General features: G+C 43.4%; 2 protein-coding genes across 5 annotated transcripts; both read right to left on the reverse strand.

The window, feature by feature from the left end:
* Positions 1-4330: 4330 nt before the first annotated feature.
* Positions 4331-18525, reverse strand: ccdc69 (coiled-coil domain containing 69). The gene is made up of 9 exons (XM_069143932.1): positions 18361-18525; positions 10715-10778; positions 8930-9108; positions 8753-8840; positions 8372-8445; positions 7672-7773; positions 7418-7537; positions 7156-7253; positions 4331-6991 (listed from the first exon to the last, which is right to left on the reverse strand). The coding sequence occupies exons 1-9, from the start codon at positions 18379-18381 to the stop codon at positions 6823-6825; spliced, it is 915 nt and encodes a 304-aa protein (XP_069000033.1). The 5' UTR covers positions 18382-18525; the 3' UTR covers positions 4331-6822.
* A 7546-nt stretch (positions 18526-26071) lies between these two features.
* Positions 26072-27598, reverse strand: ltc4s (leukotriene C4 synthase). Of its 4 annotated transcripts, none has more exons than XR_011177966.1 (6): positions 27521-27598; positions 27156-27255; positions 26816-26886; positions 26647-26728; positions 26346-26539; positions 26072-26225 (listed from the first exon to the last, which is right to left on the reverse strand). XR_011177966.1 is itself a non-coding variant. In XM_069143921.1 (6 exons), exons 1-5 carry the CDS (start codon positions 27576-27578, stop codon positions 26398-26400), a joined length of 453 nt encoding a protein of 150 aa, XP_069000022.1. In that variant the 5' UTR covers positions 27579-27598; the 3' UTR covers positions 26072-26225; positions 26354-26397. The 4 variants fall into 4 exon arrangements, 2 of the variants coding, with proteins under 2 accessions (XP_069000022.1, XP_069000023.1); XR_011177965.1 differs by having other exon boundaries at positions 26072-26228; XM_069143921.1 differs by having other exon boundaries at positions 26354-26539.
* Positions 27599-27705: the final 107 nt, after the last annotated feature.

The following is a 27705-nucleotide window of genomic DNA, read 5'->3' on the forward strand; positions in this document are numbered from 1 at the left end:
AGCACAAATAAAATGACAGAATAAAAATTTTAAGCAATAAAGTGTAAAAATCAGTCAAAAACAAAAACAAAAAAGTCAATAAATTGAGAAAAACCAGGGTTAGAAATAAAGGTATGGCGATAAATATGACACCAAATTAAAACCCAGATTAAAGAGTTTTCTGTAGTTTAACGAGCTCGTCGGCCTTTCAGAGGATTTAAACGGCTCACTGGGGTTTTTATTATCATCCATCAGCCTCTTGTTTCACTCTAATTCGTTTTTTTCATTGTCCTGCTGGTGGCGCTGTAACCCTTCACTGAACAACAGTAAAGATTTCCTTTATGTTTGATCCTTTTTTTAATCATTGAAGAGGATCAAAGAAGACGAATCTGAACCGGTTCATCTTCTTTATACACAACTGACCAGAACTCTGTTTCATCGTTTATTGTTTGGACCCATTTGGGGCCCGTGGACCAAGTTTGGTCCACACCTCATTGGTTTTGTGTCACCAACTCGTGTTTATTCTCTTTTATTTTGAAATCCTAACTGTAAACATAGAAATAAAATGAGTTTAACGTTCATTTTTATTTTTTTATCTGCGACTAAATGTGAAAAATGAATTATGTTTGTTGGTGTTTAGTTGCACAGAAGCTGAATTTCTGTCAGTCAGAGTACCTCTTGTTGTTGTTGTTGTTGTTGTTTACTGGACCTCATCAAACGTGTTGTTTGGAATAAATCTCTTCACACAGATTATTAATTTATTTAATCTGAAATGATTTAAGATTCAAATTCAGGAAATAAATAGAAGCCAATGAAACGTCCTCTGAAGGGATAAAAACATGATTTTTGTGTGTGAGTGTGTATGTGTGTGTATGTGTGTGTGTGTGTGTGTGTCTGTGTGTGTGTGTGTGTGTGTGTCTGTGTGTGTGTGTGTGTGTGAGTGTGTGTGTGTGTGTGTGTGTGTGTGTGTGAGTGTGTGTGTGTGTGTTTCCTGCTCCAGCTGATCTCTCATGTTGTGACTGAGCCGATCAATAAATCAGAACTATTAACTCCACATCAGGTCTGCATGAATCAATAGTCAGAAGGATTTGTGGGTAATTCTACCATTAGTGCAGTGCATGCTGGGAAGTGTATGCTAATAATCACATAAACGTTTGTTGGACTTTTAGTCGACTGAAGTTGATTTTAAGTTATGCAAGTTACTCAAACTATTGAAATATTAACCAAATACAATTATAAAATTACTGAAATGAATCATACAAAATTATTTATACTTTTATTTTTCCTTTTTCCTTTAACGTCTGACTTCAGCTGCTGTTTTTTATATTTATTGTTCATGTAAACATCATACAAACACGGTAAATAGCTTTAACACCTGTAACTTCAAATGACTAAAGATACATTACTTTATTCATCTGCATGAAAATAATTATACAATTAATAAAAAATATACATTAAAAATGTATATTTGATAAAAATTTTGGGGGGAAAAAGGTTCATTAAAAACCTTTAATTGAAATATAATCAGGGCGAAAAATTATTTCTTTCTTTCTATGAGAATTAATTATTATTTGGTGGTTTAAGAAAGTGTTTTTAATTGTCCTTTAAATGTTTTTTAATGTGCAGTTATCGATCAAATCTAAAAAGGATTTAGCTGATATTTTTATCATTTATAAAACAACAACAGCAACTACAAACTTCTAATTTCTCAAATCTGAAGATGATAAATTGTCAATCATTTTTAAGAAAGTTGTTTTTTTGGTTCATCAGAAGTTTGTTTCACATGTAAAACAAACTGTTAAACACTCATACAGCAGGGGGCGCTGCAGGCCGGAGAGCTCAAATGTTCATATTTAAATTTTCTGAAACTTTGAATTGAAGGTTAGTAATATAAGTTTTAACTTCTGAGGAGCACGACTGTGAGCATTTTTTAAAGAATTCGGAATAAAAACGTTTTCCGTGACCCGTGTTGTTAGCGTGTCGTTTCAGACCTCGTCCCGTCCGACCCGGCCTCGTCCTCGTCTCGCCCTCTCCAGCTTCGGGACCTGGAGGACAAATGCCAACCCATTCAGGAGCCTCTAATTGTGACCCTGGCCGCTCCACAAAGGCCCCCCGCCTCCGCCTTTAATGGGCTGCCCTGCAGAGGCCCGTGTGAACCGTGGAGCTCCATCCTGGCTCCACCCCCCCTCCTCGCCCCCACCTCCCCACACACACACACACACACACTGCCCCCCCTCCACATGTTAATTAATAGGCCTTACTGGCAGATTTGGATCCCGCTCGGCTTTGATTGAAGGCGGCCATTAGCATCTATTAATTTTGCCTCTGGCGTTTCATGGCCGCCTCTGAAAGAGGATTAAGTGGTGTGAGTCATTGTGAGTCTGAGTTAAAGTGTGATTATTGTCCGCGCCGCCCGGAGCCAGCTAACTGCTGCTAAGCCCTCTTGAAAGTGACGGGGCGACTCCTCTCATTAGAGCCAACAAGGGAAAGATATTAACAGGAAATAACTGCAAATTTCTCTTTTTTTCCCCGACTTGTAATCTCGGCTCTTTGCGGTAAAATGTAAAGAAAAGAAAACTTGAGCGACGCAGCCAAACAGCGATGATACAGTTTAGTCCGGGCCAACGGACGTCGCTTCAGAGCTGTCGGTTTGTTTTTCAGACATGTCGGGTTTTAATGAGGCGATGAGCAGCAGCTGCAGAACGTTTCCCAGCCGACAAAAAAATAGAGAAATATTGTGTACGCAAAAGGAAAAAAAACAAAAACAATATTGGATGGCCGTGATCTTCAGGTGATACTACATTAATAACAGCCACGATTCTGGAGTGGAAATCACCGCATGGGCTCAGGAACACTTGCAGACAAACTGCAGCCTTCACAGAGGACGAGGACTTCGTTCTGAGCCTCACATGTACAAAAATATTTATCTAAAAACTCATGAATACAGAATAAAAATCTGAAACACAGACGGGTAAAAATCGGGACGTTCTCAGTTGATATTTTGCTTCAAGGCTGCAATTAAATTAACACTTTTGTAACTAATTAAATAGTCAAAAAGAGGTGGAGTTGGATGAACCTGTGGCTTCACGTGTTTATGGATTTCATCATCTTCGGTTCACAATATCCTCAAAAGACTCAGAGACTATTAACTGCATTAATAACCACGTGGAAATCACTGCATGGGCTCAGGAACACGTCTGAAAACCATTTCTGAAAGATGTGTTTGTTATTTCCAAAACTGTCGGTCTCACCTGATTGACACGTCCGTCCTCTCGTCTCCTCTTCACACACTCTCCTCCGGGCCTCAGGTGTTTCCAGGTGGCTGTGAAGCGCCATGGGAACGCCGTGACATGACAGCAGAGGCTGTGACCCGTAGCGAGCGAGAACACATACACACACACACACACACACATACACACACACACACACACACACACACATACTCACACTCACACACACACACACACACACACACACACTCACACACACACACACACACACTCACTCACACTCACACACACACATACTCACACACACACACACACACACACACTCACACTCACACACACACACACACACACACACACGAACACACACACACGAACACACACACTCACACAAAACCTCCTGTGTGTGTGTGTGTGTGTGTGTGTGTGTGTGTGTGTGTGTGAGTGGGGGATGACCTGCAGGTTTCAGGTTTTGTCTTGGCTCCTCACTGATCTCTTTACATCCGCTTCACACTCTCAGATCTGTGGGACGCGAGGTCAAAGGTGACGGGCCTCAACGTGAGTCGGCCTCCTGACCAATCGCGCCTCGCCTGTTACACAACCTGTGTGATGTCATCAGGAAGACGGGACCCTCCTGAGGAAGAATGTAAACAAACAGAGGCGTGTGAAGTGATACTGTCCTGTGTTGAAAGGAAAGAAGAAGCGACTGGAGATTCCTTTGTGCAGAAGTTTTAACACCTCAGGATGTGAAGCTGGCTGCTGGCAGGCTGCAGCGCCCCCTGCAGGCAGATCACAGGATTAACTTTCTCATTTATTTCTTTTTTGGGAGCTGACCTGTTGTTCTTTGCTACCCCCTGGTGGTCAAACATGTGTATCACACCTCAGACACAGGCTGTGATCCCTCTTATGGAAAATACAACTTGTTTGATTATTATCAGTGATAATTACAAACCTCCCAACAAAAGAAACAAATGTGATTTTCTGAAATTTACCACATTTTTCTTTCTCAATATTTAGTGTTAGAGAAAAAGCTGAGATTTAAAACCACTTTTCTTTTTAAACAAAAAAACAATAATAAAAAAAAAAGACGATTTGTTCAAATGAGCAAAAAAAAACAACCAAACTAAGTAGCAGATTTTTATTTAGTCAAGCCAAAAACAACAACAACAAAAAGAAAACATTTCAGAGCATCTACAACACGATGAAAACAAACTGCTGATCCGGCCGAAAAACAGATAAACATGTTCATGTAAAAAGCAGAAAATTCAAAACTATACAACATGAAAAAAAACAACCTCAAACAAACTCCTGGTAAAATACTGGTCAAAGTGCTGGTGCATAAGAAGACAGCTGTCAGAACACTTGGGTTTTTTTTTTTGGCAATTCAAACATCCACTAAACTGACAAATATGGCAAATATTTTTCACATCTTTACAAAAATATATCCCAACATGACGTAAAGGCAGCGAACACAATGATTATTGTTCAGAGACGTTATCAAGTAGAAATTAAACAGACCTGTTAATTAAAACTGAGAAATTTAAGAGAATCGTTGAATGTAAAATCGGTTGTTCAAAATGGAGGCAGTTAGCATGTTAGCATTTCGTACACATCCCTGTCTGCTGCAATTGATGTATTCAACTCAGAGCTGCAGCATGTTCTGCTGGTGGACCTTTAATTAATTTATATGAACTCATGATACGGATAGCAGCTGAGCTAGCTAGCATGCTAACCAGTACCGTGTTCGCGTTAAACAACCGTCCGATATCAAACGGGGATAATCCTAAACCTTGAAAGAACAACAATAATGATGCTAAAGCTTTGAACACAACCTAAACTGTGAGCAAGCCAGCTAGCTTGATGATCTATTTAAGATAACCAGGATATTAGCAATTAGCTCGGCAGCCACAGTAGCTCGCGGTTAGCCCCGGAGTGGACGCATGACTCCATTTTGCGGAGTCACTTTATGACATTAACGTTGTTCGAAGTATAAACACTGTTAATCTGGATTAATACCACGATATCTCTTTAACGAGCTAGAAACGAAATGCTGCTCGCTGATGTTATCGTGTTAACGTTCGTGTTTGACCAGACACGGGGATGTTAACGTGCTAACAGCTAGCCTACATGGTGCTCTGAGCACGTTAGCGTTACTCTTCGAGAAGACGGAAGTGAAGCGTTTCATTTTTAACTCCTGAATACTGTAAATTTAACAGAAACAGCAGCAATGAATTAAAAGTGTAAACTGGATCTGAACGTCGAGGTGTCGCAGAATTTATCAAGAAAACCGTTAACGAGAAAAAATAAAACCCGAAGAAGTGAAAACAGCAAAAATAAAAACATCTGGCGTCGGGTTTGAAAAGACCAGAAACAACCTCAGTGAATGTTCCTCAAGAAACACGTCCACAAGAGATGGATTTTAAATCTGTCGTGAACAAGAACAAACGGCCGGTCGTTCAAAGGTTTGTGATCGGACGACCACGAGCGTCCTTGAAGGAATCTTCTCGTGACCTTCAGACTTCAACGATCGTTCGTGGAACCGACGACTTTCTGGCACCAAAGAAAGTTTTCAACTTTAGAGACCGTGTTCACGCTGCTGAGCCGATCGCCGTCGACGACCGTTTCAACCGAACGACTGACGAGAAACTGATCGTTAAAAATGTCGACAAAATATCAAAGCTAGCGAGTCTCATAAATGTAGTGATCTACCGTTAGCAGCATTAGCGCTTGTAGCTAAGGGAGAGTTTAGTCCACCAGGAGGTTCTGAGCTCACAGCCCCGTTTCTCCGCTTCAGCGTGAATACAGACGAACTTTTCAGAAACGTTTACGGTTATTTCATCGAGTCGTGGATTCGTTGTTTGTGAAGGTGAAGTCGGGAAGTTGATTTGTAGCGCTAACTGTTAGCAAACACTGAGGATAGTCACGACTGGAGAAGCGTGCAATACACCCGGCAGTCCACCAGAGGGCAGCCTTACACCCGGCAGTCCACCAGAGGGCAGCCTTACACCCGGCAGTCCACCAGAGGGCAGCCTTACACCCGGCAGTCCACCAGAGGGCAGCCTTACACCCAGCAGTCCACCAGAGGGCAGCCTTACACCCGGCAGTCCACCAGAGGGCAGCATGTGGTTAGATTTAGGGGGAAAAAGTAGTTAGCTTTACAAAAAACTACGTGGTTAGATTTAGAAAAAAACAACCTTAAGAAAAAAAAAAAAAAAACGTGCTTAAATATGTTAAAAACAAAATACGTGGTTAAGATACGGAAAAGATTCATTTGAACAAATGCACGATGCTTTTTTGACTCGACGTCCTGGTGAAAGTCCTGGCCCACTAGTGGACCGCTGGGTGTACTGCACACTTTAGCGTATAAATCGCTGTAAACTGGCGAGATTTTTAAATGACTCATCAAATCAACGTCGGGCGTAACGTGATTGACATCCGTCCATGTTTGTTCGGTAACAAAATAAAACTTGTTTTTCTTCGGCGTCACAGTAACGAGTCGATTGTAGGACAATCAGAAGGACAATCAGAAGGTTTCAGTCGCGGTCAGATGAAGATCTTCAGATCTGAACCAGAACGGTCGGCGGCTCCGATCCAGTTTCAGAGCAGCGAATCAAAGTCATCTCGGAGCGATCTCCTGCATCATGGCGGGCAGGTGGATGGTCGGACACGAGTCTTTGTGTCTCAGCTTGAACATCAGCTGCTCTTTGTCCTGAGAGAGCTTCTGGTTGACGGCGACCCGCCTCTCCAGCGCCCCCTTCAGGTCCTGCTGCTCCTTCGACAACTGCCTGGAAAACAGAACAAAAAGAGAGAAAATGAACTTCTGCAGCAGGTTCCTCCTTCAGGATCGTTTCTAATTTGAAAAACAGATGATGAGACTTGGAGGCATCCTGCTGGAAGTGGTTTTGTCCAGCAGGTGGCAGCACCTTCACTAAATACTTGAAGCGCTTACTGAATGAGAGTCTGGCAGTTGTCTATCCGGACATTCAGGTCCTCGTTCTGCTGCAGGACGTGAACGATCTGGTCCTCCAGAGTCAGATTCTTCTCCACCTGAGGATCGAGAGTGAAAACATGAAAAACAACAAACAAAGAAAAACAAACAGAAACACAAAAACGACAATGTTCGAGTTTCTGTTTACAGAGAAGATTAAAAACATGAAACATCTTTGGTTTTAATTGACCTCTGACCTCAGCGAACATCCCCTCCAACCTACCAGCGCCTCCATCTGCTGCAGCTTCCTGCTCTGCTCTTGCACGCGCTCAGTCTTCATCTCGATGACGAACAGCAGAGACTCCTGCTCCGACTCCCAGAATGCACTGGGGCTGCCGTGGGCCTGGACAGGATGCAACACATTTTTGTTTATTTTTTACTCCTAGATTACACAGGATTTTCAGTGATTCATCACTTTAGACACGTGTAAATATTAAACCTGAATTTAAATGAATATGAAACGTGGCCGTCGCTCACTTGGATGTTCCTCTGCAGGTCTTTTTTAAACGTCGATTCTTCAACTCGTCTTTTCAGCTCATTGTAAACCTGCAGCTCTGACGTCAGCTGATGGACTTCACCCTTCAGTTACAGCACAAATACACACGTTCAGGTTCAGGTCTTGTCCTCTAGGGGGCGCAAGTGATGGGAAAAAAAAAAGACTGAACGGCGCCCCCTGGTGGAGATGTGCAGCTAAACGTTAGAACTGGACTTCTGCATATTTGAAGACTTTTAAACTCTTTTCTAACACCTCATAAAAAGTTATTTTAACACCAGTTTCACTACGGAATAACAACAGGGACGAAAATAACCGCCATCATTACGTCTCATTTTCCAGCTGTAAACAACAATAAATCCTCATGATGTGATGAGTTTAATTAATATGACCTGGACAAGCTGCAGAAAAAGGGAAAATTTAAAATATGTATTATCTGATTTTTATTACCGTATTTATCAAAAATAAAAATCTGAAACTATTTTGATAATTGATTTTTCATGGTTTTAGAAACCAGATGAGCAAATGTGAATTCACCTCCACAAACATAAGAAATGAAGCATTAAAAATGTAAATACAGGAATTTATAGAAGTTAATTTCAGGCATCAGCTGTCAGTAACTTTATTAATAAATCCAGATTTATCCGCTCGTTGTTTGTTGTCCTTCTTTGTTTACTTGTTTACCTTGAGGACGTTCTCGGCCGCCTGAAACTCTTCCGTCAGCTGAGTTTTCTCCTGTTTGTGTCTCGTCCGCAGCTCTGAAGGAAATGACAAAAAAATTCTGTTAATTCAGTCACGTGACCTGGAAAACAGCTGACGCTGCACATTCACACACATTATACAGTTCACAGTGGCTTCAATGATGAACACAATTATATAACAACACCACGCAGTCTCTGGTTCAGTCATTAAACACATATTTGGTTCTTTAAAAACAAACAGAAACATCTAAAAAGAAGCAAAAAATCAACACAAATCAACCGAAAGAACAGAAAACGGTTGTAAAGTGACAAAGTACCACAATTTATTCAATTAATCACAACTCGTCATATAATGTTTTTTTACCTTCCACGTGTCTCTCGTGCTCCTCGGTAGCAGATTTACTTTTCTGTTCATGCAGGACGTTCAAATCCGCCGTCGTCTCTGTTTTCACCTGAAAATCAGACGCTTATCGTTTGTTTACATTCTTGAAGCTTCGTGATGACATCACGCAGGTCGGAAGAGACTCCGTTTCGTCCTCACCTTATCGAAGATGCCCAGAACGAGGGCGCAAACTTCCTCATCCGCGTGGTGTTTCAGTAGCTCCGCCCTCTCTGGGTTCCCATTGGCCGACAGCACTTCCTTTAAAATCCTCAGCTGCCACTCGAACCGCTCCAACTGCTTCTCCAGCAGGACGTCCGACTCAGCCGACGAACGATTACCTGCAGAGATGCAAATCAACACCGTGAGAAGCTTCAGGTTTGGTTTCAGCTTCTCAAATTATCAATAAATAATGAATCAGTTAATCAAAAAAAGAATCAACATGATCAGTTGCAAATCTAGAAAATCTGTTCCTTTGCAATTTGCAGATGATGTGATGAAATTATGTCAGTTGTGAAGGTCTGAAAAACTGGTTCACACACACACACACACACCACACACACACACACACACACACACACACACACACACACACACACACACGACTCTGACTAATTTTATTTCCACCTGTCAATGACATCATCGACGTGCAGACACACGAACACACAGAGTTCATTCAGTTTCATTGACGTGTTCAGTTTGGATGAAGATTTCAACACAACGATCACAAACATAACGGAAGTGATCAGAAACACGGAGGACCTGAAGACTCAGAAATGTACGTCAGAAAACTGTTTGCGCTCGGCAGAAAATATCTCGAGACAAAAACTGTGCAGCAACATAAATGTGTTTCCAGGGTTTATTTAATATTTCTTTGTCCCTGTTGTTTCCGTATTTTTCTCGTAATCCAACTACAAATTGAAGTGGAAACATGTCGCAGCCTGTCGATATTCAAACAAAGATCAGCTTCAGTTTTATTCTGTAGATATTTGACATCATTTAGGGAGGAGACGTTCCAGAGTGAAAACATAACGGTGACAGGAAGTCATGAAGAGACGCAGTGTTGAGTCATGTTGTAAATATGTTGAAGTGCATTCGAACATCGGTGGGTTTGTTTTTAAAACAGTCCATAAAGATTAATGGACAAAAAAAAAAAAAATCTACTTTTTTTTATCAATTTAAAAAAAATCAAACATGTAATTTTTTGTTTTATTTGTATTTGAACTTTAATCTGCAGGTTTTTTTTACTTTTGAACTTGAATCTGCAGGTTTCTGTTCTGAACTTCCAGCAGTTCTTTTTTGCTGAGAACTTGAATCTGCAGTGATTCAGAGTCAGATGACGACAGTCCTCCTGTTTGAAATGAGTGTTTTCTGTGCTGCCATCTAAACTTCACTAACTGCTCATAAACAGGAGGAAACGAGGAAACGAGGAAACAGCGAGCGAGCGACTGCCAGTCAGCTGTGAGTCACAGCTTCACAGCAGATGGTTCATTCAGTCACCAAAGAGAATCCTCTTCCTCAGTTCGTCAGTCTTCCTCACCTCGTATTGATCTCTGATTTCTCTCCAGCACTGATCTGTTCACCGGTTTCCTTCCAGCTGTGACTCGTGATGAATCGTTGCGTTCCTCTCTGATATTTTAAAGTTTTGTTTCAAAGTCCTGAGAAAACTTGTGTTGTGATTTGGCTCAACATAAATAAAACTTTGTATATATAATACAAATTTGTATTTTTAATCATAAGTTCACCTCCAACATCAACAACCTCCACGAAACAGACAATGAAGCGACGGCAGCGTTCAAGACTTCAAACTGAACTATCAAACAAATTCTCACGACGTTTGGTTCAGAAAAACAGGAAGTGAAAGAAACCAATCGGTGAGAAAGTCAGAGGAGGAAACCACATGAAAGTACGTATACGAATATAAATATCTAGATGTGAAGTACTCGCCTCCTTCATCTGGGCAGCTGTTGTCTCTCTGAGTCTTCTCTCCTTTCTTGCCTTTGCTTTTCTTCTGAAAACAACAAAAAGAAGTTTCAGTAAACAAAGTGATCAAATCCGTTGCTTCAATATCGACAACAAAAACAAGACCTATGAGATCTAAGTTCTCGGAGCAGATGGAGGCAGACGGCGTCCAACTATTCTGGTGACGCCATTTACAACCAATGAGTGCAGAGGAGACCAAGGGGGTGGAGTCGTGGTGTGAAGCCCCACCCCGTGCCCCGCCCACATATGAGACCACACCCCTCATGTCTAGGTCCTGGTCCTAGTTCTGGTCCAGGTCCAGGTCCTGGTCCAGGTCCTAGTTCCGGTTCTGATACAGGTCCAGGTCCTGGTTCTGGGTGTAAACTGGAGCAGCGAGGTCGTTATGAAAGCGTCTCATTAGTGTCCACATGACCGACGCTGTAACTTTCCCTCTTTTTCTCGCTGCGTTACGTAACTTCAGGACAACAGACGACTTTCTGTTGCTGCTCAGAAAAACAAAGTCCGGTCCGCATTCCTCCGCCGGGACGAGCCCGGACATCACCTGCTTTTAACCGGGTCGGACTCCAGAACCAAAAACATCAGGAGGTCCGGCTGCAGTCATTTGTGACTTCCGAGTGATTAAATTGAATATTTTTAAGACTTTTTAAAACCACACGGAACATACACAAAAAAGAAAAATCAATAATTGTTTCAATCACTTTTCACTGAAGGATTTATAAAATTAGTGAAGATTAGTAAGAGATTAAGTTTCAACACACACACACACACACACACACACACACACACACACACACACACACACACTAGCCGAGGGCGTGTATCCAAACACACACTGAACTGCTCACTGTATTGCTTCACACCATCATATTGCTTAAACACAGCAAGGCCAAACAATCACACCCTAAAACCCTGCTGCACACACACACACACACACACACACACACACACACACACACACACACACACACACAGTATAAACACTTTAAACTGGACACCCGCTTTATTTAAACTCCGAGCTGAAACAATAAATCTGTGCGGTTCAAACACGTTGACGTGGACTCAAACTCAGCGGCGTGTCGTCAGGTGGAGGAGGAGGAGGATGAGGAGGAAGGTGGTGAGGAGAACCATATGTTCCTGCAGGAGTCACAGGGGCCCTCGCTCTTAAAAAAAAAAAAAAAAAAAAAAGGCCATAAATCAGAGCAGAGACTCTCCTCTGTTGGAACAGAACTTCACCTTCAAGACAAACGTGAGGACACAGAAAACAAATGGGGCTGTTTCCATAGTCTCCGTCTGTAGTACCACTGAGGACCACCAGGGGCTGTCTCCATAGTCTCCATCTGTAGTACCGCTGAGGACCACCAGGGGCTGTCTCCATAGACTCCATCTGTAGTACCGCTGAGGACCACTAGGGGTTGTCTCCATAGTCTCCATCTGTACTACCGCTGAGGACCACTAGGGGTTGTCTCCATAGTCTCCATCTGTACTACCGCTGAGGACCACTAGGGGCTGTCTCCATAGTCTCCATCTGTAGTACCGCTGAGGACCACTAGGGGCTGTCTCCATAGTCTCCATCTGTAGTACCGCTGAGGACCACTAGGGGCTGTCTCCATAGTCTCCATCTGTAGTACCGCTGAGGACCACTAGGGGCTGTCTCCATAGTCTCCATCTGTAGTACCGCTGAGGACCGCCAGGGGCTGTCTCCATAGACTCCATCTGTAGTACCGCTGAGGACCGCCAGGGGCTGTCTCCATAGACTCCATCTGTAGTACCGCTGAGGACCGCCAGGGGCTGTCTCCATAGACTCCATCTGTAGTACCGCTGAGGACCGCCAGGGGCTGTCTCCATAGACTCCATCTGTAGTACCGCTGAGGACCGCCAGGGGCTGTCTCCATAGACTCCATCTGTAGTACCACTGAGGACCGCCAGGGGCTGTCTCCATAGTCTCCATCTGTAGTACCACTGAGGACCGCCAGGGGCTGTCTCCATAGTCTCCATCTGTAGTACCACTGAGGACCGCCAGGGGCTGTCTCCATAGACTCCATCTGTAGTACCACTGAGGACCGCCAGGGGCTGTCTCCATAGTCTCCATCTGTAGTACCACTGAGGACCGCCAGGGGCTGTCTCCATAGTCTCCATCTGTAGTACCACTGAGGACCGCCAGGGGCTGTCTCCATAGACTCCATCTGTAGTACCACTGAGGACCGCCAGGGGCTGTCTCCATAGACTCCATCTGTAGTACCACTGAGGACCGCCAGGGGCTGTCTCCATAGACTCCATCCGTAGTACCACTGAGGACCGCCAGGGGCTGTCTCCATAGACTCCATCCGTAGTACCACTGAGGACCGCCAGGGGCTGTCTCCATAGACTCCATCCGTAGTACCACTGAGGACCGCCAGGGGCTGTCTCCATAGACTCCATCCGTAGTACCACTGAGGACCGCCAGGGGCTGTCTCCATAGACTCCATCCGTAGTACCACTGAGGACCGCCAGGGGCTGTCTCCATAGACTCCATCCGTAGTACCACTGAGGACCGCCAGGGGCTGTCTCCATAGTCTCCATCCGTAGTACCACTGAGGACCGCCAGGGGCTGTCTCCATAGTCTCCATCCGTAGTACCACTGAGGACCGCTAGGGGCTGTCTCCATAGACTCCATCCGTAGTACCACTGAGGACCACCAGGGGCTGTCTCCATAGTCTCCATCCGTAGTACCACTGAGGACCACCAGGGGCTGTCTCCATAGTCTCCATCCGTAGTACCACTGAGGACCACCAGGGGCTGTCTCCATAGACTCCATCCGTAGTACCACTGAGGACCACCAGGGGCTGTCTCCATAGTCTCCATCCGTAGTACCACTGAGGACCACTAGGGGCTGTCTCCATAGACTCCATCCGTAGTACCACTGAGGACCACCAGGGGCTGTCTCCATAGTCTCCATCCGTAGTACCACTGAGGACCACCAGGGGCTGTCTCCATAGTCTCCATCCGTAGTACCACTGAGGACCACTAGGGGCTGTCTCCATAGACTCCATCCGTAGTACCACTGAGGACCACCAGGGGCTGTCTCCATAGTCTCCATCCGTAGTACCACTGAGGACCACCAGGGGCTGTCTCCATAGTCTCCATCCGTAGTACCACTGAGGACCACCAGGGGCTGTCTCCATAGTCTCCATCCGTAGTACCACTGAGGACCACTAGGGGCTGTCTCCATAGTCTCCATCTGTAGTACCACTGAGGACCACCAGGGGCTGTCTCCATAGTCTCCATCCGTAGTACCACTGAGGACCACCAGGGGCTGTCTCCATAGTCTCCATCCGTAGTACCACTGAGGACCACCAGGGGCTGTCTCCATAGTCTCCATCTGTAGTACCACTGAGGACCACTAGGGGCTGTCTCCATAGTCTCCATCTGTAGTACCACTGAGGACCACCAGGGGCTGTCTCCATAGTCTCCATCTGTAGTACCACTGAGGACCACTAGGGGCTGTCTCCATAGTCTCCATCTGTAGTACCACTGAGGACCACCAGGGGCTGTCTCCATAGTCTCCATCTGTAGTACCACTGAGGACCACTAGGGGCTCCAATAAACTCCTATTGAAAAAGCATCAAGTTCTCCTGAAATCCAAAGTCCGTAAATGTTTCCAGTCATCATAGTGTCATTAGCTCCGCCCCCAACTCATCCGGTTTAATAAGACGTAAAATATAGTTTAATAAAGGAGAAAATGTAACACTTTGTCATAATTCAAGTTTTAGTTTAGTTTTTGTTGTATAAAAAAAAAAAAGAAAAGTCAACAAATATTTGTCGGCGTAGTTTATCCCAGAACGAAGAGCCTAAAGAAGGAGCTTTTACTGATCAGAGTTCGATCTTCTTTTTGTGCCATTTTTAAAAACATGATCACTTTGTGAATCAGAAATGTTCAACATCTGTTCCAAAAGATGACGTCATCCACCTTCAGCCCCTGAACCGAGCCTGACGACGACTCCTCCCATTTACTAAATAAAAAGGTCCATCAGGTCTCGATCGCCGACTGGGCAGAATCACACCTCTGAGGTGACCTTTGACCCGGGAGTCTGCCACATCCTTTAATCCACCTGCGCTACAGACTCCAACAGGTTGACAGTCGCACCACGTCAGCTGCTGTTTGTTCACGATGTTAAAAGTAGCCGAATTAGCCGTTAGCATCTCCGGTTTCAGCGTGTCGATAATGAAAACACAACGATCGCTGAATCACTGTGATACTGAAGAAAACGTTAAAATCGGATGATTTGTCGGGCAGGTTCTGCATCACGAGGGGCGTCTTCACCTTTATGTCTTCTAAAGCAGATTTAAGGACGAATATTTACAACAAACGAACATTTTGAGAAAGAATAAGTTGCACTAAATGTAAAGCGTGTAATGTTGGTGTGTTTGGAGTTATGACTCACTTCGAGCAGGTTTTGTGTGTATTTTGTATTGACGAACATGTCTCTGTGAGACAGTAATGACTGTTTTCCTCGTCTGCAAAAACCACAAAACAACAAAGTAACTTGGGACGTTTCATGTTTTGCAGCAGAATCAAACTGACGAACGGCTGAAAACCTCACAGGAAGTTTGGGACTTAAATTTGACCTCATTTTTTTTGTTTGTGCTGCTTTGATTTGAGGAGCGTTTCAAACATTCGTCCCGAAGGAGGTTGAACTCTCAGGTGGAGACGAGGAGCTGCTCCAACGTGCTGAGTGTCTCACGTTCGAACGAAGAATTCAAAATGTTGAACTGAAGCTGACGAAGCGGAGAGATTCAGTTACCGAGCGAATCAGAGTCGCTCACCGCTCGCTGAGGAACAAACGTACGAAAGGAGAGGAACGCTGTGATGGACTCAAACTCTGGACTCAAACTCTGGAGTCACTTTGCGGCTCCTTTGAAGAGTTACGAGATTCGAGTCTGTTCGAGGACGTTCAGACGAGCTCGTTAAGACGAAGAGCGAAACGTCCACATGTGATCGTTTCTAATAAAACACAACAAACGAGGGACTTAATTAACTGATGCACACGAATATAAGAGCTTATTTTACAGGATGATTAAACGGAGGAGTTCAGACGTTTTCGTGTTCTGTGAGGAAAATGACTGTTTTTGTCAAAGGAGTCTGGTGTCTTCAGGGCGCACAACAACTTTCAGAATTAATGAGGTCTTTATTCTTTGTAGTTTATTTGATAGTAAAAGAAGTTACGACTCCTCCAGTTCAGATTCTGTCCGTCACCATCTTTGCTAGTTCGGAGAGGTTTGGAGCAGGAAGTGACCATATTTGGACGAGCTGGGGGAGGAGCCAGAGGTGGATCTGACCGATCTGATTGGAAACCTGACGATACTACGTCCCGCCCACCGATAGCTGTAACCTGACTGCACCACAGGCCTGTCAATCAAACAGACACGCCCCCAAAAACAGGTCTTCTTGAATCTTCTTTTCTAATGAATGAGGGATTATTTATCTGGAAAATGTGTTTGACTGCAAACCTCAAAGGTCCCGTAGTTCAGACTGAGGAGTAGAAGCTCTACAGGCAGAAGTCCATTCAATTATTTGGGTTTTTAAGCCTTCGGTCCTGCCAGCTCATATTTTCACAACATCTTCCTCACAGACATGTTTTTATTTTTGTTCCCGTCATCTTTCAAACAGACGCTGGAAAACTGTAACCTCTGATCGGACCATCTGTTGGCAGAAACAACTGAACGGGTCAGAACCAGAGAGCTGGAGGTGAAAAAAGCAGCTACATAAGCTCTGTTAGCGTCTACGGGTTCAAATGTACGAAGAAAACGTCTCAGTCGAGTTCAAGGGAGAAAGTCCATGAAGCCACTAAAGATGACAAACACGTCTTTATTTCACAGCGAACACAGACTGTTTCTAAAAGAGTTCGTAGCTTCAGGTCTGAAAAATGAGTTCGATGCAGAAGTGCATTAAGCTGTAATATCACCGAGTGCCACTAGAGGTCGGCTCCAAAAAGTTTCAAGAAGACCTGTTTTTGGGGGCGTGTCTGTTTGATTGACAGGCCTGTGGTGCAGTCAGGTTACAGCTATCGGTGGGCGGGACGTAGTATCGTCAGGTTTCCGATCAGATCGATCAGATCCACCGCTGGCTCCTCCCCCAGCTCGTCCAAATATGGTCACTTCCTGCTCCAAACCGCTCCGAACTAACAAGATGGTGACGGACAGAATCTGAACTGGAGGCTTCATGACGTTTTGTTCTTCGTGCTTCCACCTGAAGCTGCAGGTGTCAGCAGGTGGAATTGAAACGCTATTAAAGCCGGCCGTGTGAGTGACTGAGGATCTCTGAGCCTCACTGAGCCAATCTGGTTCTATTCTCAGCTCATCGGAGATTTACTCGGCTTTCACGTTACATAAGAGCTTCTGAAGCAGCGTGTCACGAGGAGGTTTTTAAAAGACGAGGAATCCAGACGAGAATTAGCAGATTGTTTGAATGTTTATGTCAAGAAAGCTATAAAAAATCTAAATGAACAACAATCAATCACACTGATCAGAAGCACCACAGACTGTTTATGAAGATAGACGATCGCCCCCTGCTGGCTGGTTTCAGTAGAGGTCATAAGCCCCGCCCCCTTCCCAAGTCAGGTTTCAGTGGTAGGACGGCCTCTTTCAACAAGATGGCTGCAACATTTCTGATTTCAGATATAAGCTTGTTAAGATTAGCCAAACTAGGAAGTCAGCATTACTTTCTTCTGCTGAGTTTAAGTTATTAAAAAAAACGTGCCGAAGCTACGGAGAGAATTACGGACAATTAAGACACGTAAAAATGTCGATATTTGTTTTTCTTTTGTTTTCTCTGCATTAACAAAACAAAAAAAACGTACAGAACCGTCATCTTTGCGTTTCTTTACATCCCGAAGTTTCAGCATCAGGTCAAATCAAATTTATTACATCTAAAAACTCAATATAACAATGACGCCCTCTGACAGGAAGTAAACTAAATTCTATCAAAATAAAACGGAACATGACTGCAGGATCAGATAGAATCATATCAGAGTCCAAGCGACCCCCGCAAGGCCCCCGGACCTCAGTTTGGACACCACCCGAAGCCTCGCGCTGTTCCGTCATTTTCTATCAATAACAGCAGCTGTCAGTCAAACTTCACTTTCACCCTCAATCATCCAAACAGCTGATTATAAAATCAACAAAAAAAATATGATTTAAGCTTTTTTTTGACGAATGTTTCAACACTTTCTGCTTTAAACACATTAAAGTCACTTTAAAGTAAAACTACACAAAGAGAAAGTATCCGACTTGAATTATCCACATTTTAATAATAAAACCCCAAATGATCGGATTAAAGGTCGAAGGTGTGGAAGTTTAGAAAGCGCGTGGGAACCGGTGTGATCAGGAACAGATGTTTCAGACCGACACCGGGGGTTTCTCCGCCGGCGCCAAACCCTCCATCTGCCGCCGAGTTTCTCCCTCCACACCGCCGGAGGAGACCGGAGGAGGCCGGCGGAGCTCCGGACACACGGTCTGTTTCACCGGAGCTCGTTCACGGCACGTTTGTCTTGAACCGTGCCGCCGCCGCTAATGAGCCGTTACCAAGTGAGCTGTTCTCCCCGGTTGTACCGACCGACCGCCGGTAGTCTCACCTTGCTGTAGCTGCAGCCCATTCCTCCTCCGAGCTCCGCTGTCGGTGTGAACACGCTCTGTCGTCCTCCTCGTCCTCCTCGTCCTCCTCGTCCTCCTCCTCTTCTCCTTCTTCTTCTTCCCTCTGTTGACAACTTTCAAACACTCCGGAAAAAACTTCCATTGAACGCAACGCTGCCGCCGCCGGCCAAAGAAGGCGGGACTTATGTGTGGTGCCTTCAGGAACACTCAGTCGGCTTTTAAACGCAATCGATATTTTTTTATTTTTTTATTTTTTATTCTTACTTTTATTTACTCCCGACGGCTGGATTATAACTAACCAGGAAAAAGTCGCGTGGCCCGTTGACCTCCAGGAGATCAAAGCACTTAAGTTTTTCAAAATAAAAGGTGTAAATGGACAGCAAAAGACACTACGGGACAAAGACAAAAAACAAAAATGACCACAAAGGCCGAGAACTGACTAAAAATAGAAATAGATGCAAAACTAATTTTCATGCAAGGTTTTCATTATTCCATCAAGAAATACTGTAATTACTTTATTAATGATGCATTTGACAATCATTTCCTTTAACAGATAATTGTTTTTAATGGTGACATTTTTTACTCCTATCAAAGAAACTAAAATACTTCAAGATTCATTATTTTATACTGAACAATTTTCAAAAGGGTTCATCCAATGGCTCCCTAATACACAGAAACACTCAGACTACATATATGTTTCAAATAACAACTTTTAAAATCATTTTGTGTATTTAATGTCTGTCATTTATTTTTATTTTATTCTCAGATCAAACAAACAATGATCTTATAAATTCAGCTAAATTCGTATATTTCCATCTTTAAATCTGAAATCTTTTACGTTGTTTTGTTGACGATTCTTATAAAATAGTAAAATCAGATTAACTGGAAGAAAAGATCAATAATTAACCTCAGGGAAACAAACTTGATGTATATATTTTTTGTTTACTTATCAATAAAGCTTTTGACATTTTAAGCGTCTTCAAAATTCACCGCAGTATCGCAGTTGCAGAGTTGAACCTGTATTTTCCCACAGCACATGAAGGCAGCCGCAGGTCAAACTGTGACATGCGCAGTAGCGTCTCTATTGTGTGCGCGGACGGTTATGGTAATACTGGGAGATGCTGTGAGGAAGTTACACAAGTGTCCTGCAGACTATTTACAGCCTCAGATCCCCTTCAGGGTTGTTTAGTCTGTTTTCCAAAGAACGATGATGTGAAGTTTACGATCGTAAACAAGTTTATGAATTGGTCCTGAAACACACAACAACAGCTGTTTCAGTTTGAGATTATTAAAGACTTCTTGTTTCAGAAGCACTGAGGTGACTGGATGAAGAAAGCCTTATTGTTATCCAAGGAATTATTTTTGTTCCTTATTATTATTGTTCTTGTGTCAAATGATTTGCCTTTTTGGAGACTTTATCATATTCAAAAACTCATGAAAGTTTTTACACATTTGTCTCCCGGCAAAAAAAATATTCTAGTGGAGTCGCGAGTGGGCGTGGCCAAATGACTCACTAGCGCCCCCTAAAGAGATGCCCTTGCCGCCACATTTACCTACATGCAAGAAACCCGGTGGACACGTGTATCACACCTGGACGCACAAAAAACGTTACATTGCACCATTACCTCACTCCGACAGGAAGTCCACCATTTTGAATTTAGTCAAAAAAATTTTTGTCATGACAAAGGGGGGGCTCGAACCTAAAACCTTCTGCTTTATAGGCAGCAGCGCTAATCACTACACCATCAGTCTTCGCAGGGGTAGAAAGTATTGTGACAAATCTTTGTCTCACTGCAACCTTTAACTCCACCGTCCACAAATATTCATTCAAATGTGACCAAAATACCTGCAGACATTCCTTCAATAGTAGATATACGTGTTTTCAAGGAGGTCTGCAGTGATATTAAATATCTTCCTGTAATGTGTTGTGGATGCAAAACTTTTTCAATTTCTCCAAACGTTTCAACTTCACTAAAAGTTGAATCAGCATCAACAGGTGGAATCTGAACCTTTAATATCAACCTTGGTGAAGGAGAATCTTTGACCTGTTGAGTTAACCAGACTGTTGGTTGAGTCTCTGGAAGATCTGAGTGAACTCTGAAACTCTTTCTCCTGCCGGGATTCCACCTCCGGCGCTGAAGATGGTCCAGCGGTCTACGACGCTGCTTCAGAGCTGGAAAAGACCTCATGAGTCCCTTAATAAGCCACACAGGTTCAGGTTTGTATGTGCAGTCATACTAATACCAAACCAAAGGTCAACAACAATACAAAACCAAAAAGTCCAAAAGTGACTTCTTTATTTATTTTTTTCATATTTCAGATGTGATATAGTATGACACAGATCTGTTAGAGCAGATACCTCACAGTGAGAAGTAACTTCAGGCATGAATGTCAGTTCAGAAAAAGGTCATACTCCAAAAAGTCATGAAAAGTCATCCAAAATATTCAAAGGAGTCATACTATATATAGCATGTCGTCCACAAAGTGACCCCAAATTCATTTTTGTAATTAGTATAGAGTATATAGTATATAGTATATAGTATATAGTATAGAGTATATAGTATATATTATATAGTATAGAGTATATAGTATATAGTATAGAGTATATAGTATATAGTATAGAGTATATAGTATATATTATATAGTATAGAGTATAGACTATATATTATATAGTATATAGTATAGCGTATATAGTATATATTATATAGTATATCATATATATTATAGAGTATAGAGTATATTGTATATAGTATAGAGTATATATAGTATAGAGTATATATTATATAGTATATATATATATATAATCAGGGCGATGCAGCTAAGTTTGATGTTTGGCCGTGACACAGGAAGTTGATGTTTCAGGTCAAACGATGCTCCAAACCTCATGAAACTTGCATCAGGCACCAACTTTCATGAGTTTTTGAAGATGTTAAAGCCGCTAAAAAAAACCTTCTTTTTTTTTAAAGAGGAATAAAGAACGAGATCGAGAAAAAAAATAAAACTGCAAGCGAGAATATGCCGACCCTCGCGTGCTCCCCGACCCGCTGGTTCCCCGACCCGCTGGTTCCCCGACTGGTTCCCCGACTGGTTCCCCGACCCGCTGGTTCCCCGACTGGTTCCCCGACTGGTTCCCCGACCGCGTGCTCCCCGACCAGCTGGTTCCCCGACGTGCAGCTGCGAGGGCCGTAGATCACTGGATCACTGCTTGCAGTTTTTATTCAGATAGTTATTGTGACCGTGAGATGATTCGTGACTGATTCTTATTTACACAACGTTTACATCCAAACATTGCGCAACATTGAACCGAACTTCAAGAAAAACAGTCAACGTAAAATACAAATTATTGTTTCCCCAATTTCAGACAATAAAATCAGACTTTTCAATGTCTGTTTGACCTTTTTTAAACTTTTAAAACAAAACTGTATGACTGGACCGTGTGTGACAAGCTGCAGGGCTTTTAATTTGAAACACATACAGGAAGTTACAGCATTTTGGTTCAAGGTAACCCTTGGTGGTATTAGACATTCCTCAGACTTCACTTTTTGGACTACGGAGACTACGAACATTTTTACATACTGTCTGTAAATCAAATCCAGAGCGATGAGTTAAATTAAACCGTTAAACAGCTCACGTTACACCTGTCAATCAATCAGAGCTCGTCTCTGATTGGACCACAGATCCATTCCTCTGTTGTGGTTCCTGTTCTCCGGATCTTTGAAGTCTTTAAAAGCTTTTTTCCTCCAGATCTATTTAACCATCTGATACCTGACTGAATCATTCATTATATGTTAATTACCCCCCCTCCCCCACCTCCTTCTCAGCAACAGCCGTGCTGTTGTTGATGATGATGATGATGATGATGATGATGTTGATGATGATGATGATGATGATGATGATGATGATGATATCATTGTTCTGACCTCCAGCTGAACTCTCAGGTCGGCGTCCGTCTGACTCTCCCATGAAAACTCTGACATCACCACATTTCTACCCGCTGATGTCACAGTCAAGGGTGTGTGTGTGTGTGTGTGTGTGTGTGTGTGTGTGTGTGTGTGTGTGTGTGTGTGTGTGCGTGTGTGCGTGCGTGTGTGCGTGTGTGCGTGTGTGTGCAACTCGGGGCTCGGGGCCCCCCAAGGGGCCACTGGATGAATCTGGAGGGTCAGGAGATGATTGACAGGAGAAGAGAGAAGTTCTGCAACACCAAATTTATATGAATCTAATGGTTTTTAATCTCTGAAATGTAAACAAATGTACTTTGGACAAGTTTCTCTTGACTGCAGCAGCTTCGTCTTCTCACAAGTTTATTTTGACACGTTTAACTAAAAGAAAAAACGTGTAGCTGATGCATGAAGATGGAAGAAGGCTGAAGAAAACTTTTAACTGCAATTTACAACCATTATTTCTGATTTAGAACTCAAAAATCTTCAACACAGAGTTTATTTTAAATCATAATTTTAACTGAACAATGACATCACAACATGTAAATACTAAAAGAAACTCAGTTCTGCTTCTTTTACAGAACGCTGAGCTCAGCAGGTTTTCGTTTTTTTTGTCCTCCTGCTTCTGTTTTATGGACGTTTATACGAGCAAAACTTCAAAGCTCATAAAAACTCTGAAACACACAGAGGAAGCGCTGCACTTCTGAGGACCCGCCGAGGAGGAGGTTTGTGTTTCTGATGTTTTCCGATGTCATGAAGGGAAACTGAACCGTCTGCAGCTGCAAATGTTCCCAAGCTGAAAACAACAACATCTAAATACTATAGAAATAAAGCATGAAACAACTAGTAAACAAATGGATGTAATTGGTGCAGATACGGAGGAAAAACACCGGGAGGAGCTCAGGGTCGATGGAGGGGAAATAAAACGCTCGATTTTCACAACAGATTTAGTTAAAGTTTGGAAAAGATGGTGTTTTTTTAGTAAATAAGTTTGGTTGATCGATGCGATACGAACCTGATTGGTCGAACAGCGACTCTCTCTGGCAGGTGTTCCTGGATCGGCCAATCAGCTTTAAGCTCTTTAATAGGATGAAGACAGAGCTGAGCTGCTGGAACACAAACCGGTTCGTATATGTGACAGATTAACATGACGCTAACGAGATGAGACTGGTGAGACTCAATTCAGTCGTCCTGCTGCAATCTACATCGTCATGGTCACAGATAGTAACACGATTAATCACAATATCTTTGATCATAGGAAGAAAAAAAACATCCAAGCAGGGACAGACTGTGAGACAACAGGTGAGCACAGGTGTGGAAAAGGCCCCGCCCACCTTCCTACCACTGAGGACCAATAGTGACTGTCTCCAAAAAAACCTCCGTCTCAAAAAGCATCAAGTTCTCTAAAGAAATACAAAGTCTTTAAATGTTTTCTTTGCCCCGCCCACTTATCCTGAAACCCACACTGCAATCAAACGAGCCCCGCCCCCAAACATGTGTTTTTAGTCCTAATATCTAATGAATGCTGGAGTTATTTCCAGGAAAACACTGATCAGAAGGAGTTTGTCTAACGACACCATGGTGACTAGAAACATTTACTGACTTTATATTTCAGGAGAGAACTTGATGTTTTTCAATGGGAGTCTGTTGGAGCCCCTAGTGGACCTCGGTGGTATTACACTTTAAGATTCAGATGTGAGACTGACGTGTGAAACCGACGTCCGTTCAAGCAGACAGTTTAAAGGTGCAGGTCGAGTCGGTCTGGAGAGTTGTTTTTTTTTGGGTGGGCGGAGCCCAAGAGGACGTCGTCATGGCGTTTTGACCACAAGCAGCTGTTGTTGGATGGAAAGTTATTCTGTCGCCGACAACAACAACTGCTGCTCCTCCGTCCGCCACGGAGACGAGAACACGCTAAATATACACGCAAATCCACATTCCACACGTGAAGTGGCCCGTGTGTGTGTGTGTGTGTGTGTGTGTGTGTGTGTGTGTGTGTGTGTGTGTGTGTGTGTGTGTGTGTGTGTGTGTGTGATCCACACATCAACATGTGTGTGAGTGTGTGTGATAATATCCAGGCTGTGAGAGATCTGGCTGCAGCTCTTATTATAAACTCAGGCCGAGCTGCTCTATAAATAGCCAGCGGTTCATTGTGGAGCAGATTACAGTTCAGCGTGAGAAAATCCAAACACACAACCTGATGGACGACTTACCCACAATGCACCTCTGACCCCCACAACGACAGGTCAGATATGTCCAACAAATCTGTGAAAACTACACGCATGTTCATATGTTCATGGAAAGAGCTGTATGTGTGTAATAAAACCTTATTATATATCATGATATACAGGAACTACAGGAACACTGTCCTCTACAGGCAGAGACAGGAACTACAGGAACACTGTCCTCTACAGGCAGAGACAGGAACTACAGGAATACTGTCCTCTACAGGCAGAGACAGGAACTACAGGAACACTGTCCTCTACAGGCAGAGACAGGAACTACAGGAATACTGTCCTCTACAGGCAGAGACAGGAACTACAGGAACACTGTCCTCTACAGGCAGAGACAGGAACTACAGGAACACTGTCCTCTACAGGCAGAGACAGGAACTACAGGAACACTGTCCTCTACAGGCAGAGACAGGAACTACAGGAACACTGTCCTCTACAGGCAGAGACAGGAACTACAGGAAACACAGCGCCTCGGTGTCTGAAGAATTCTGTACATTCCGGCTATAAGATAAAATCAAGAGACATTTTTACAGCCTGGTTTATTTCAGGGCTCGTTTTTACACATTCGCGGCGACGGAGATCCTGAGGAGCAGGAATCTCATGTTCTCGGGGGCTTTTCTGAGAAGGATCATAAAGGTTTAATTAAAGCGCTGCTCCACCTGGAGGCAACAGATGTTGTGCTGCTCCTCCTTCGGATCACACTGCTGAGAGGAACCGTGAGCCGTTTGTGTCGACTCTCGTCGGGCTACCGCTCGGATGATCGCAGAAAAACAGGAAGTTTATGGATCCGTCAGCCTTCGTGACCTTTTAGAGATAAACTCACCTTTTGACCAAATCTGGTGCACCGAGCAAAACTCCTTTTTAGTTTAGATTTTGTAGTCAAATCTAATCCAATAAAAACCCTTTTATTCGGTTTGTTTGTTACTTTGTGTCATCATTTGTTTAATGACATTGTTTGTGCTTTTTATGTGGTTTTAATAGTAATTTTTATTGATTTTCTTTTACCGCTCAGTTTCAGGCATTTTTTTAAAACTCCACCTGGAAACTCATTTAAATCAGTAACAGCTTCATGAACTGAAAAACCTCAGACTCGATGGATCAGAGACACTTTGGAGAGTTTAGATATAAAATGAGTGATATAATGATATTATTAAACCTCTTCTATTTATTCACGACTGCAACTTTATCACATCTGATGCTGCAGAAAAGAAGCCGAAGAAGTCAAACACTCGAAGAGTTTTGGCTCAGTTTTTATTCTTTAACTTCACTGTTTTTCAGCGTTAAAGGAAATGGCGCCACCTTATGGAGAAATCAGGAACCGGCAACGTTTTTTTATAATCTTCTCAGATGATTTTATTTAAAGAACTATTTCAGCTCAAACAGCAAAAACTTTAAAAAAAATTTCTGAATCTTCTTTCCTTCTATTAAATCAGATTAAATTTGTGACCTCACAGAGGGCCCAGAGCCGTAGATTTGCTTGTTCACCTGGAGCCCATCCCACTAAAACACTGCTGACACAACGATACATCAGGATTCATTTATTTATTATCCTATAACTCATCATAATCTATCGATGCATAGTCAGTTTTCTGCAGGCTGTAGTTTTACTTCTTAGTTTCTGGACTGGAGTCTCTGAGCTGCGGCTACTTTCAGGTAAAAGTTGTTGTGTGGCGCCATCTGCTGGAGAAGGTTGATCAAAGCATAAACATGAACTGTCACAGTTCGAAAAATTAGACAAAATAAAATTACATTTTTTTGATACGTTTTAATATCAATTTACAGTATTAAAACAAACACCGTTTGACCTTTGACCCCATAGACGTCAGCCCGATGCACCCCAGCGGCTCCTTCAGGTGAGGTGGAGGACGAAGCAGAGCTGCTGCAGCGGGTCCACGTTCAGGTAAACTCGGCAGAACGTGAGGAGAACGCCGAGAGCCGAGAACCCGATGAGAACCCAAAGAACCTGAGCGCTGAAATACAGCGGAGCCAGACTGGAACAGACCGGAGAGACAGGAAGTGGAACGCGTTCCTCAGGTACCTGAACCTCAGACTGGGTTTAAAACGGGTCAACAGTATATTCACAGTGCAGTGTTCTTACCGTCCCTGTGGAGACTCCGAATATCCTCTGAAGTAACAGAGACGTCCGTATAAATACAGCAGACCACAGACTGCAGAAACACCTGCAGCACAAACAGCTCAGAACCTGGAAACCGGGTCAAACCGGGTCAAACCGGGTCAAACCTCCAGATGTGTTTCTGTCCACTCACCTTGGCTGAAGAAGACTCCGGCCGTCCATAGCACAGTGATGAAGATGGGGAAGTACTCGGAGCAGTTCGCTCTGCACACAAAGGACACGGTTCATCAGCTTAAAATGACTTCAATGATAAAGACGTCAAAGTAAAGCTGCAGCCTGCAGGGGGCGCCAGCGTCCTCAGCTCAAAGTATTTTAACTCAAAAGTTCGGCACTGACGACAGTTACAATGCAACTTTAAAACAGATGTATGTCCACACGACGTCAGTAAAACACACACACACACACACACACACACACACACACACACACACACACACACACACACACAGACACACACACACACGGTGACTGACTGAGCTCTGAAGATCCTCTCAAACTCCGGAGGTCCAGCAGTGGAGGGCGGAGAAACTTTATATTTCCTCCTGGCATGAATTACCTGGAGAGAGAAATAGGCTGGACAGACAGACAGACACACACACTTTTTGTTTAAAAGGTGCACATAGCTCATAGTTGTGAATTTTCAGGCTGGCTATCGCTCCAGCTGTGTGAAAATATGAAAAACTTCATTCATGTAAAATTAAAAAATAAATACTTAAAAAATATTTTAAACTCTACCAAGTTTAAATAAAATCACATTTGAACCAGACTCCAGTCACTTTTCAGCAGATTTAAGCAGCTCAGTCCGTCTCCTCTCGTGCTTCCCAGCATGCCCTCTTACCTTGCTCCAGGATGCCCAGCACACTCACGGCACCGAGGCCGACAAGCTCCTCCGACATCTCAGAGCAACAGGTGACGCTGAAACACACCTGTCAAGAGTACAATAACAAGCATCCAGGAAGCACACACATTAAGACAGATAACAGGGAGGGAGAGCATACCTGCTGGGGGCGGGGCCAGAACACC

This window comes from Embiotoca jacksoni, unplaced genomic scaffold, assembly GCF_022577435.1.
Source record: "Embiotoca jacksoni isolate LCO1_2020_lvr unplaced genomic scaffold, fEmbJac1.0.p SCAF_117, whole genome shotgun sequence".
NCBI lineage: Eukaryota > Metazoa > Chordata > Actinopteri > Embiotocidae > Embiotoca > Embiotoca jacksoni.

Coding starts and splice junctions, on each gene's coding strand:
- ccdc69 (XM_069143932.1), bottom strand. CDS start 18,381: ATGGGCTGCAGCTACAGCAAG. Junction 7,774..8,371: donor CGGCCGAGAACGTCCTCAAG/GTAAACAAGTAA, acceptor CTGTAACTGAAG/GGTGAAGTCCATCAGCTGAC. Junction 6,992..7,155: donor AACTGCCAGACTCTCATTCA/GTAAGCGCTTCA, acceptor TCTGTTTTCCAG/GCAGTTGTCGAAGGAGCAGC.
- ltc4s (XM_069143921.1), bottom strand. CDS start 27,578: ATGTCGGAGGAGCTTGTCGGCCTCGGTGCCGTGAGTGTGCTGGGCATC. Junction 27,256..27,520: donor GCTGGGCATCCTGGAGCAAG/GTAAGAGGGCAT, acceptor CTGTCTGTCCAG/CCTATTTCTCTCTCCAGGTA. Junction 26,540..26,646: donor TCGGAGTCTCCACAGGGACG/GTAAGAACACTG, acceptor GGTCTGTTCCAG/TCTGGCTCCGCTGTATTTCA.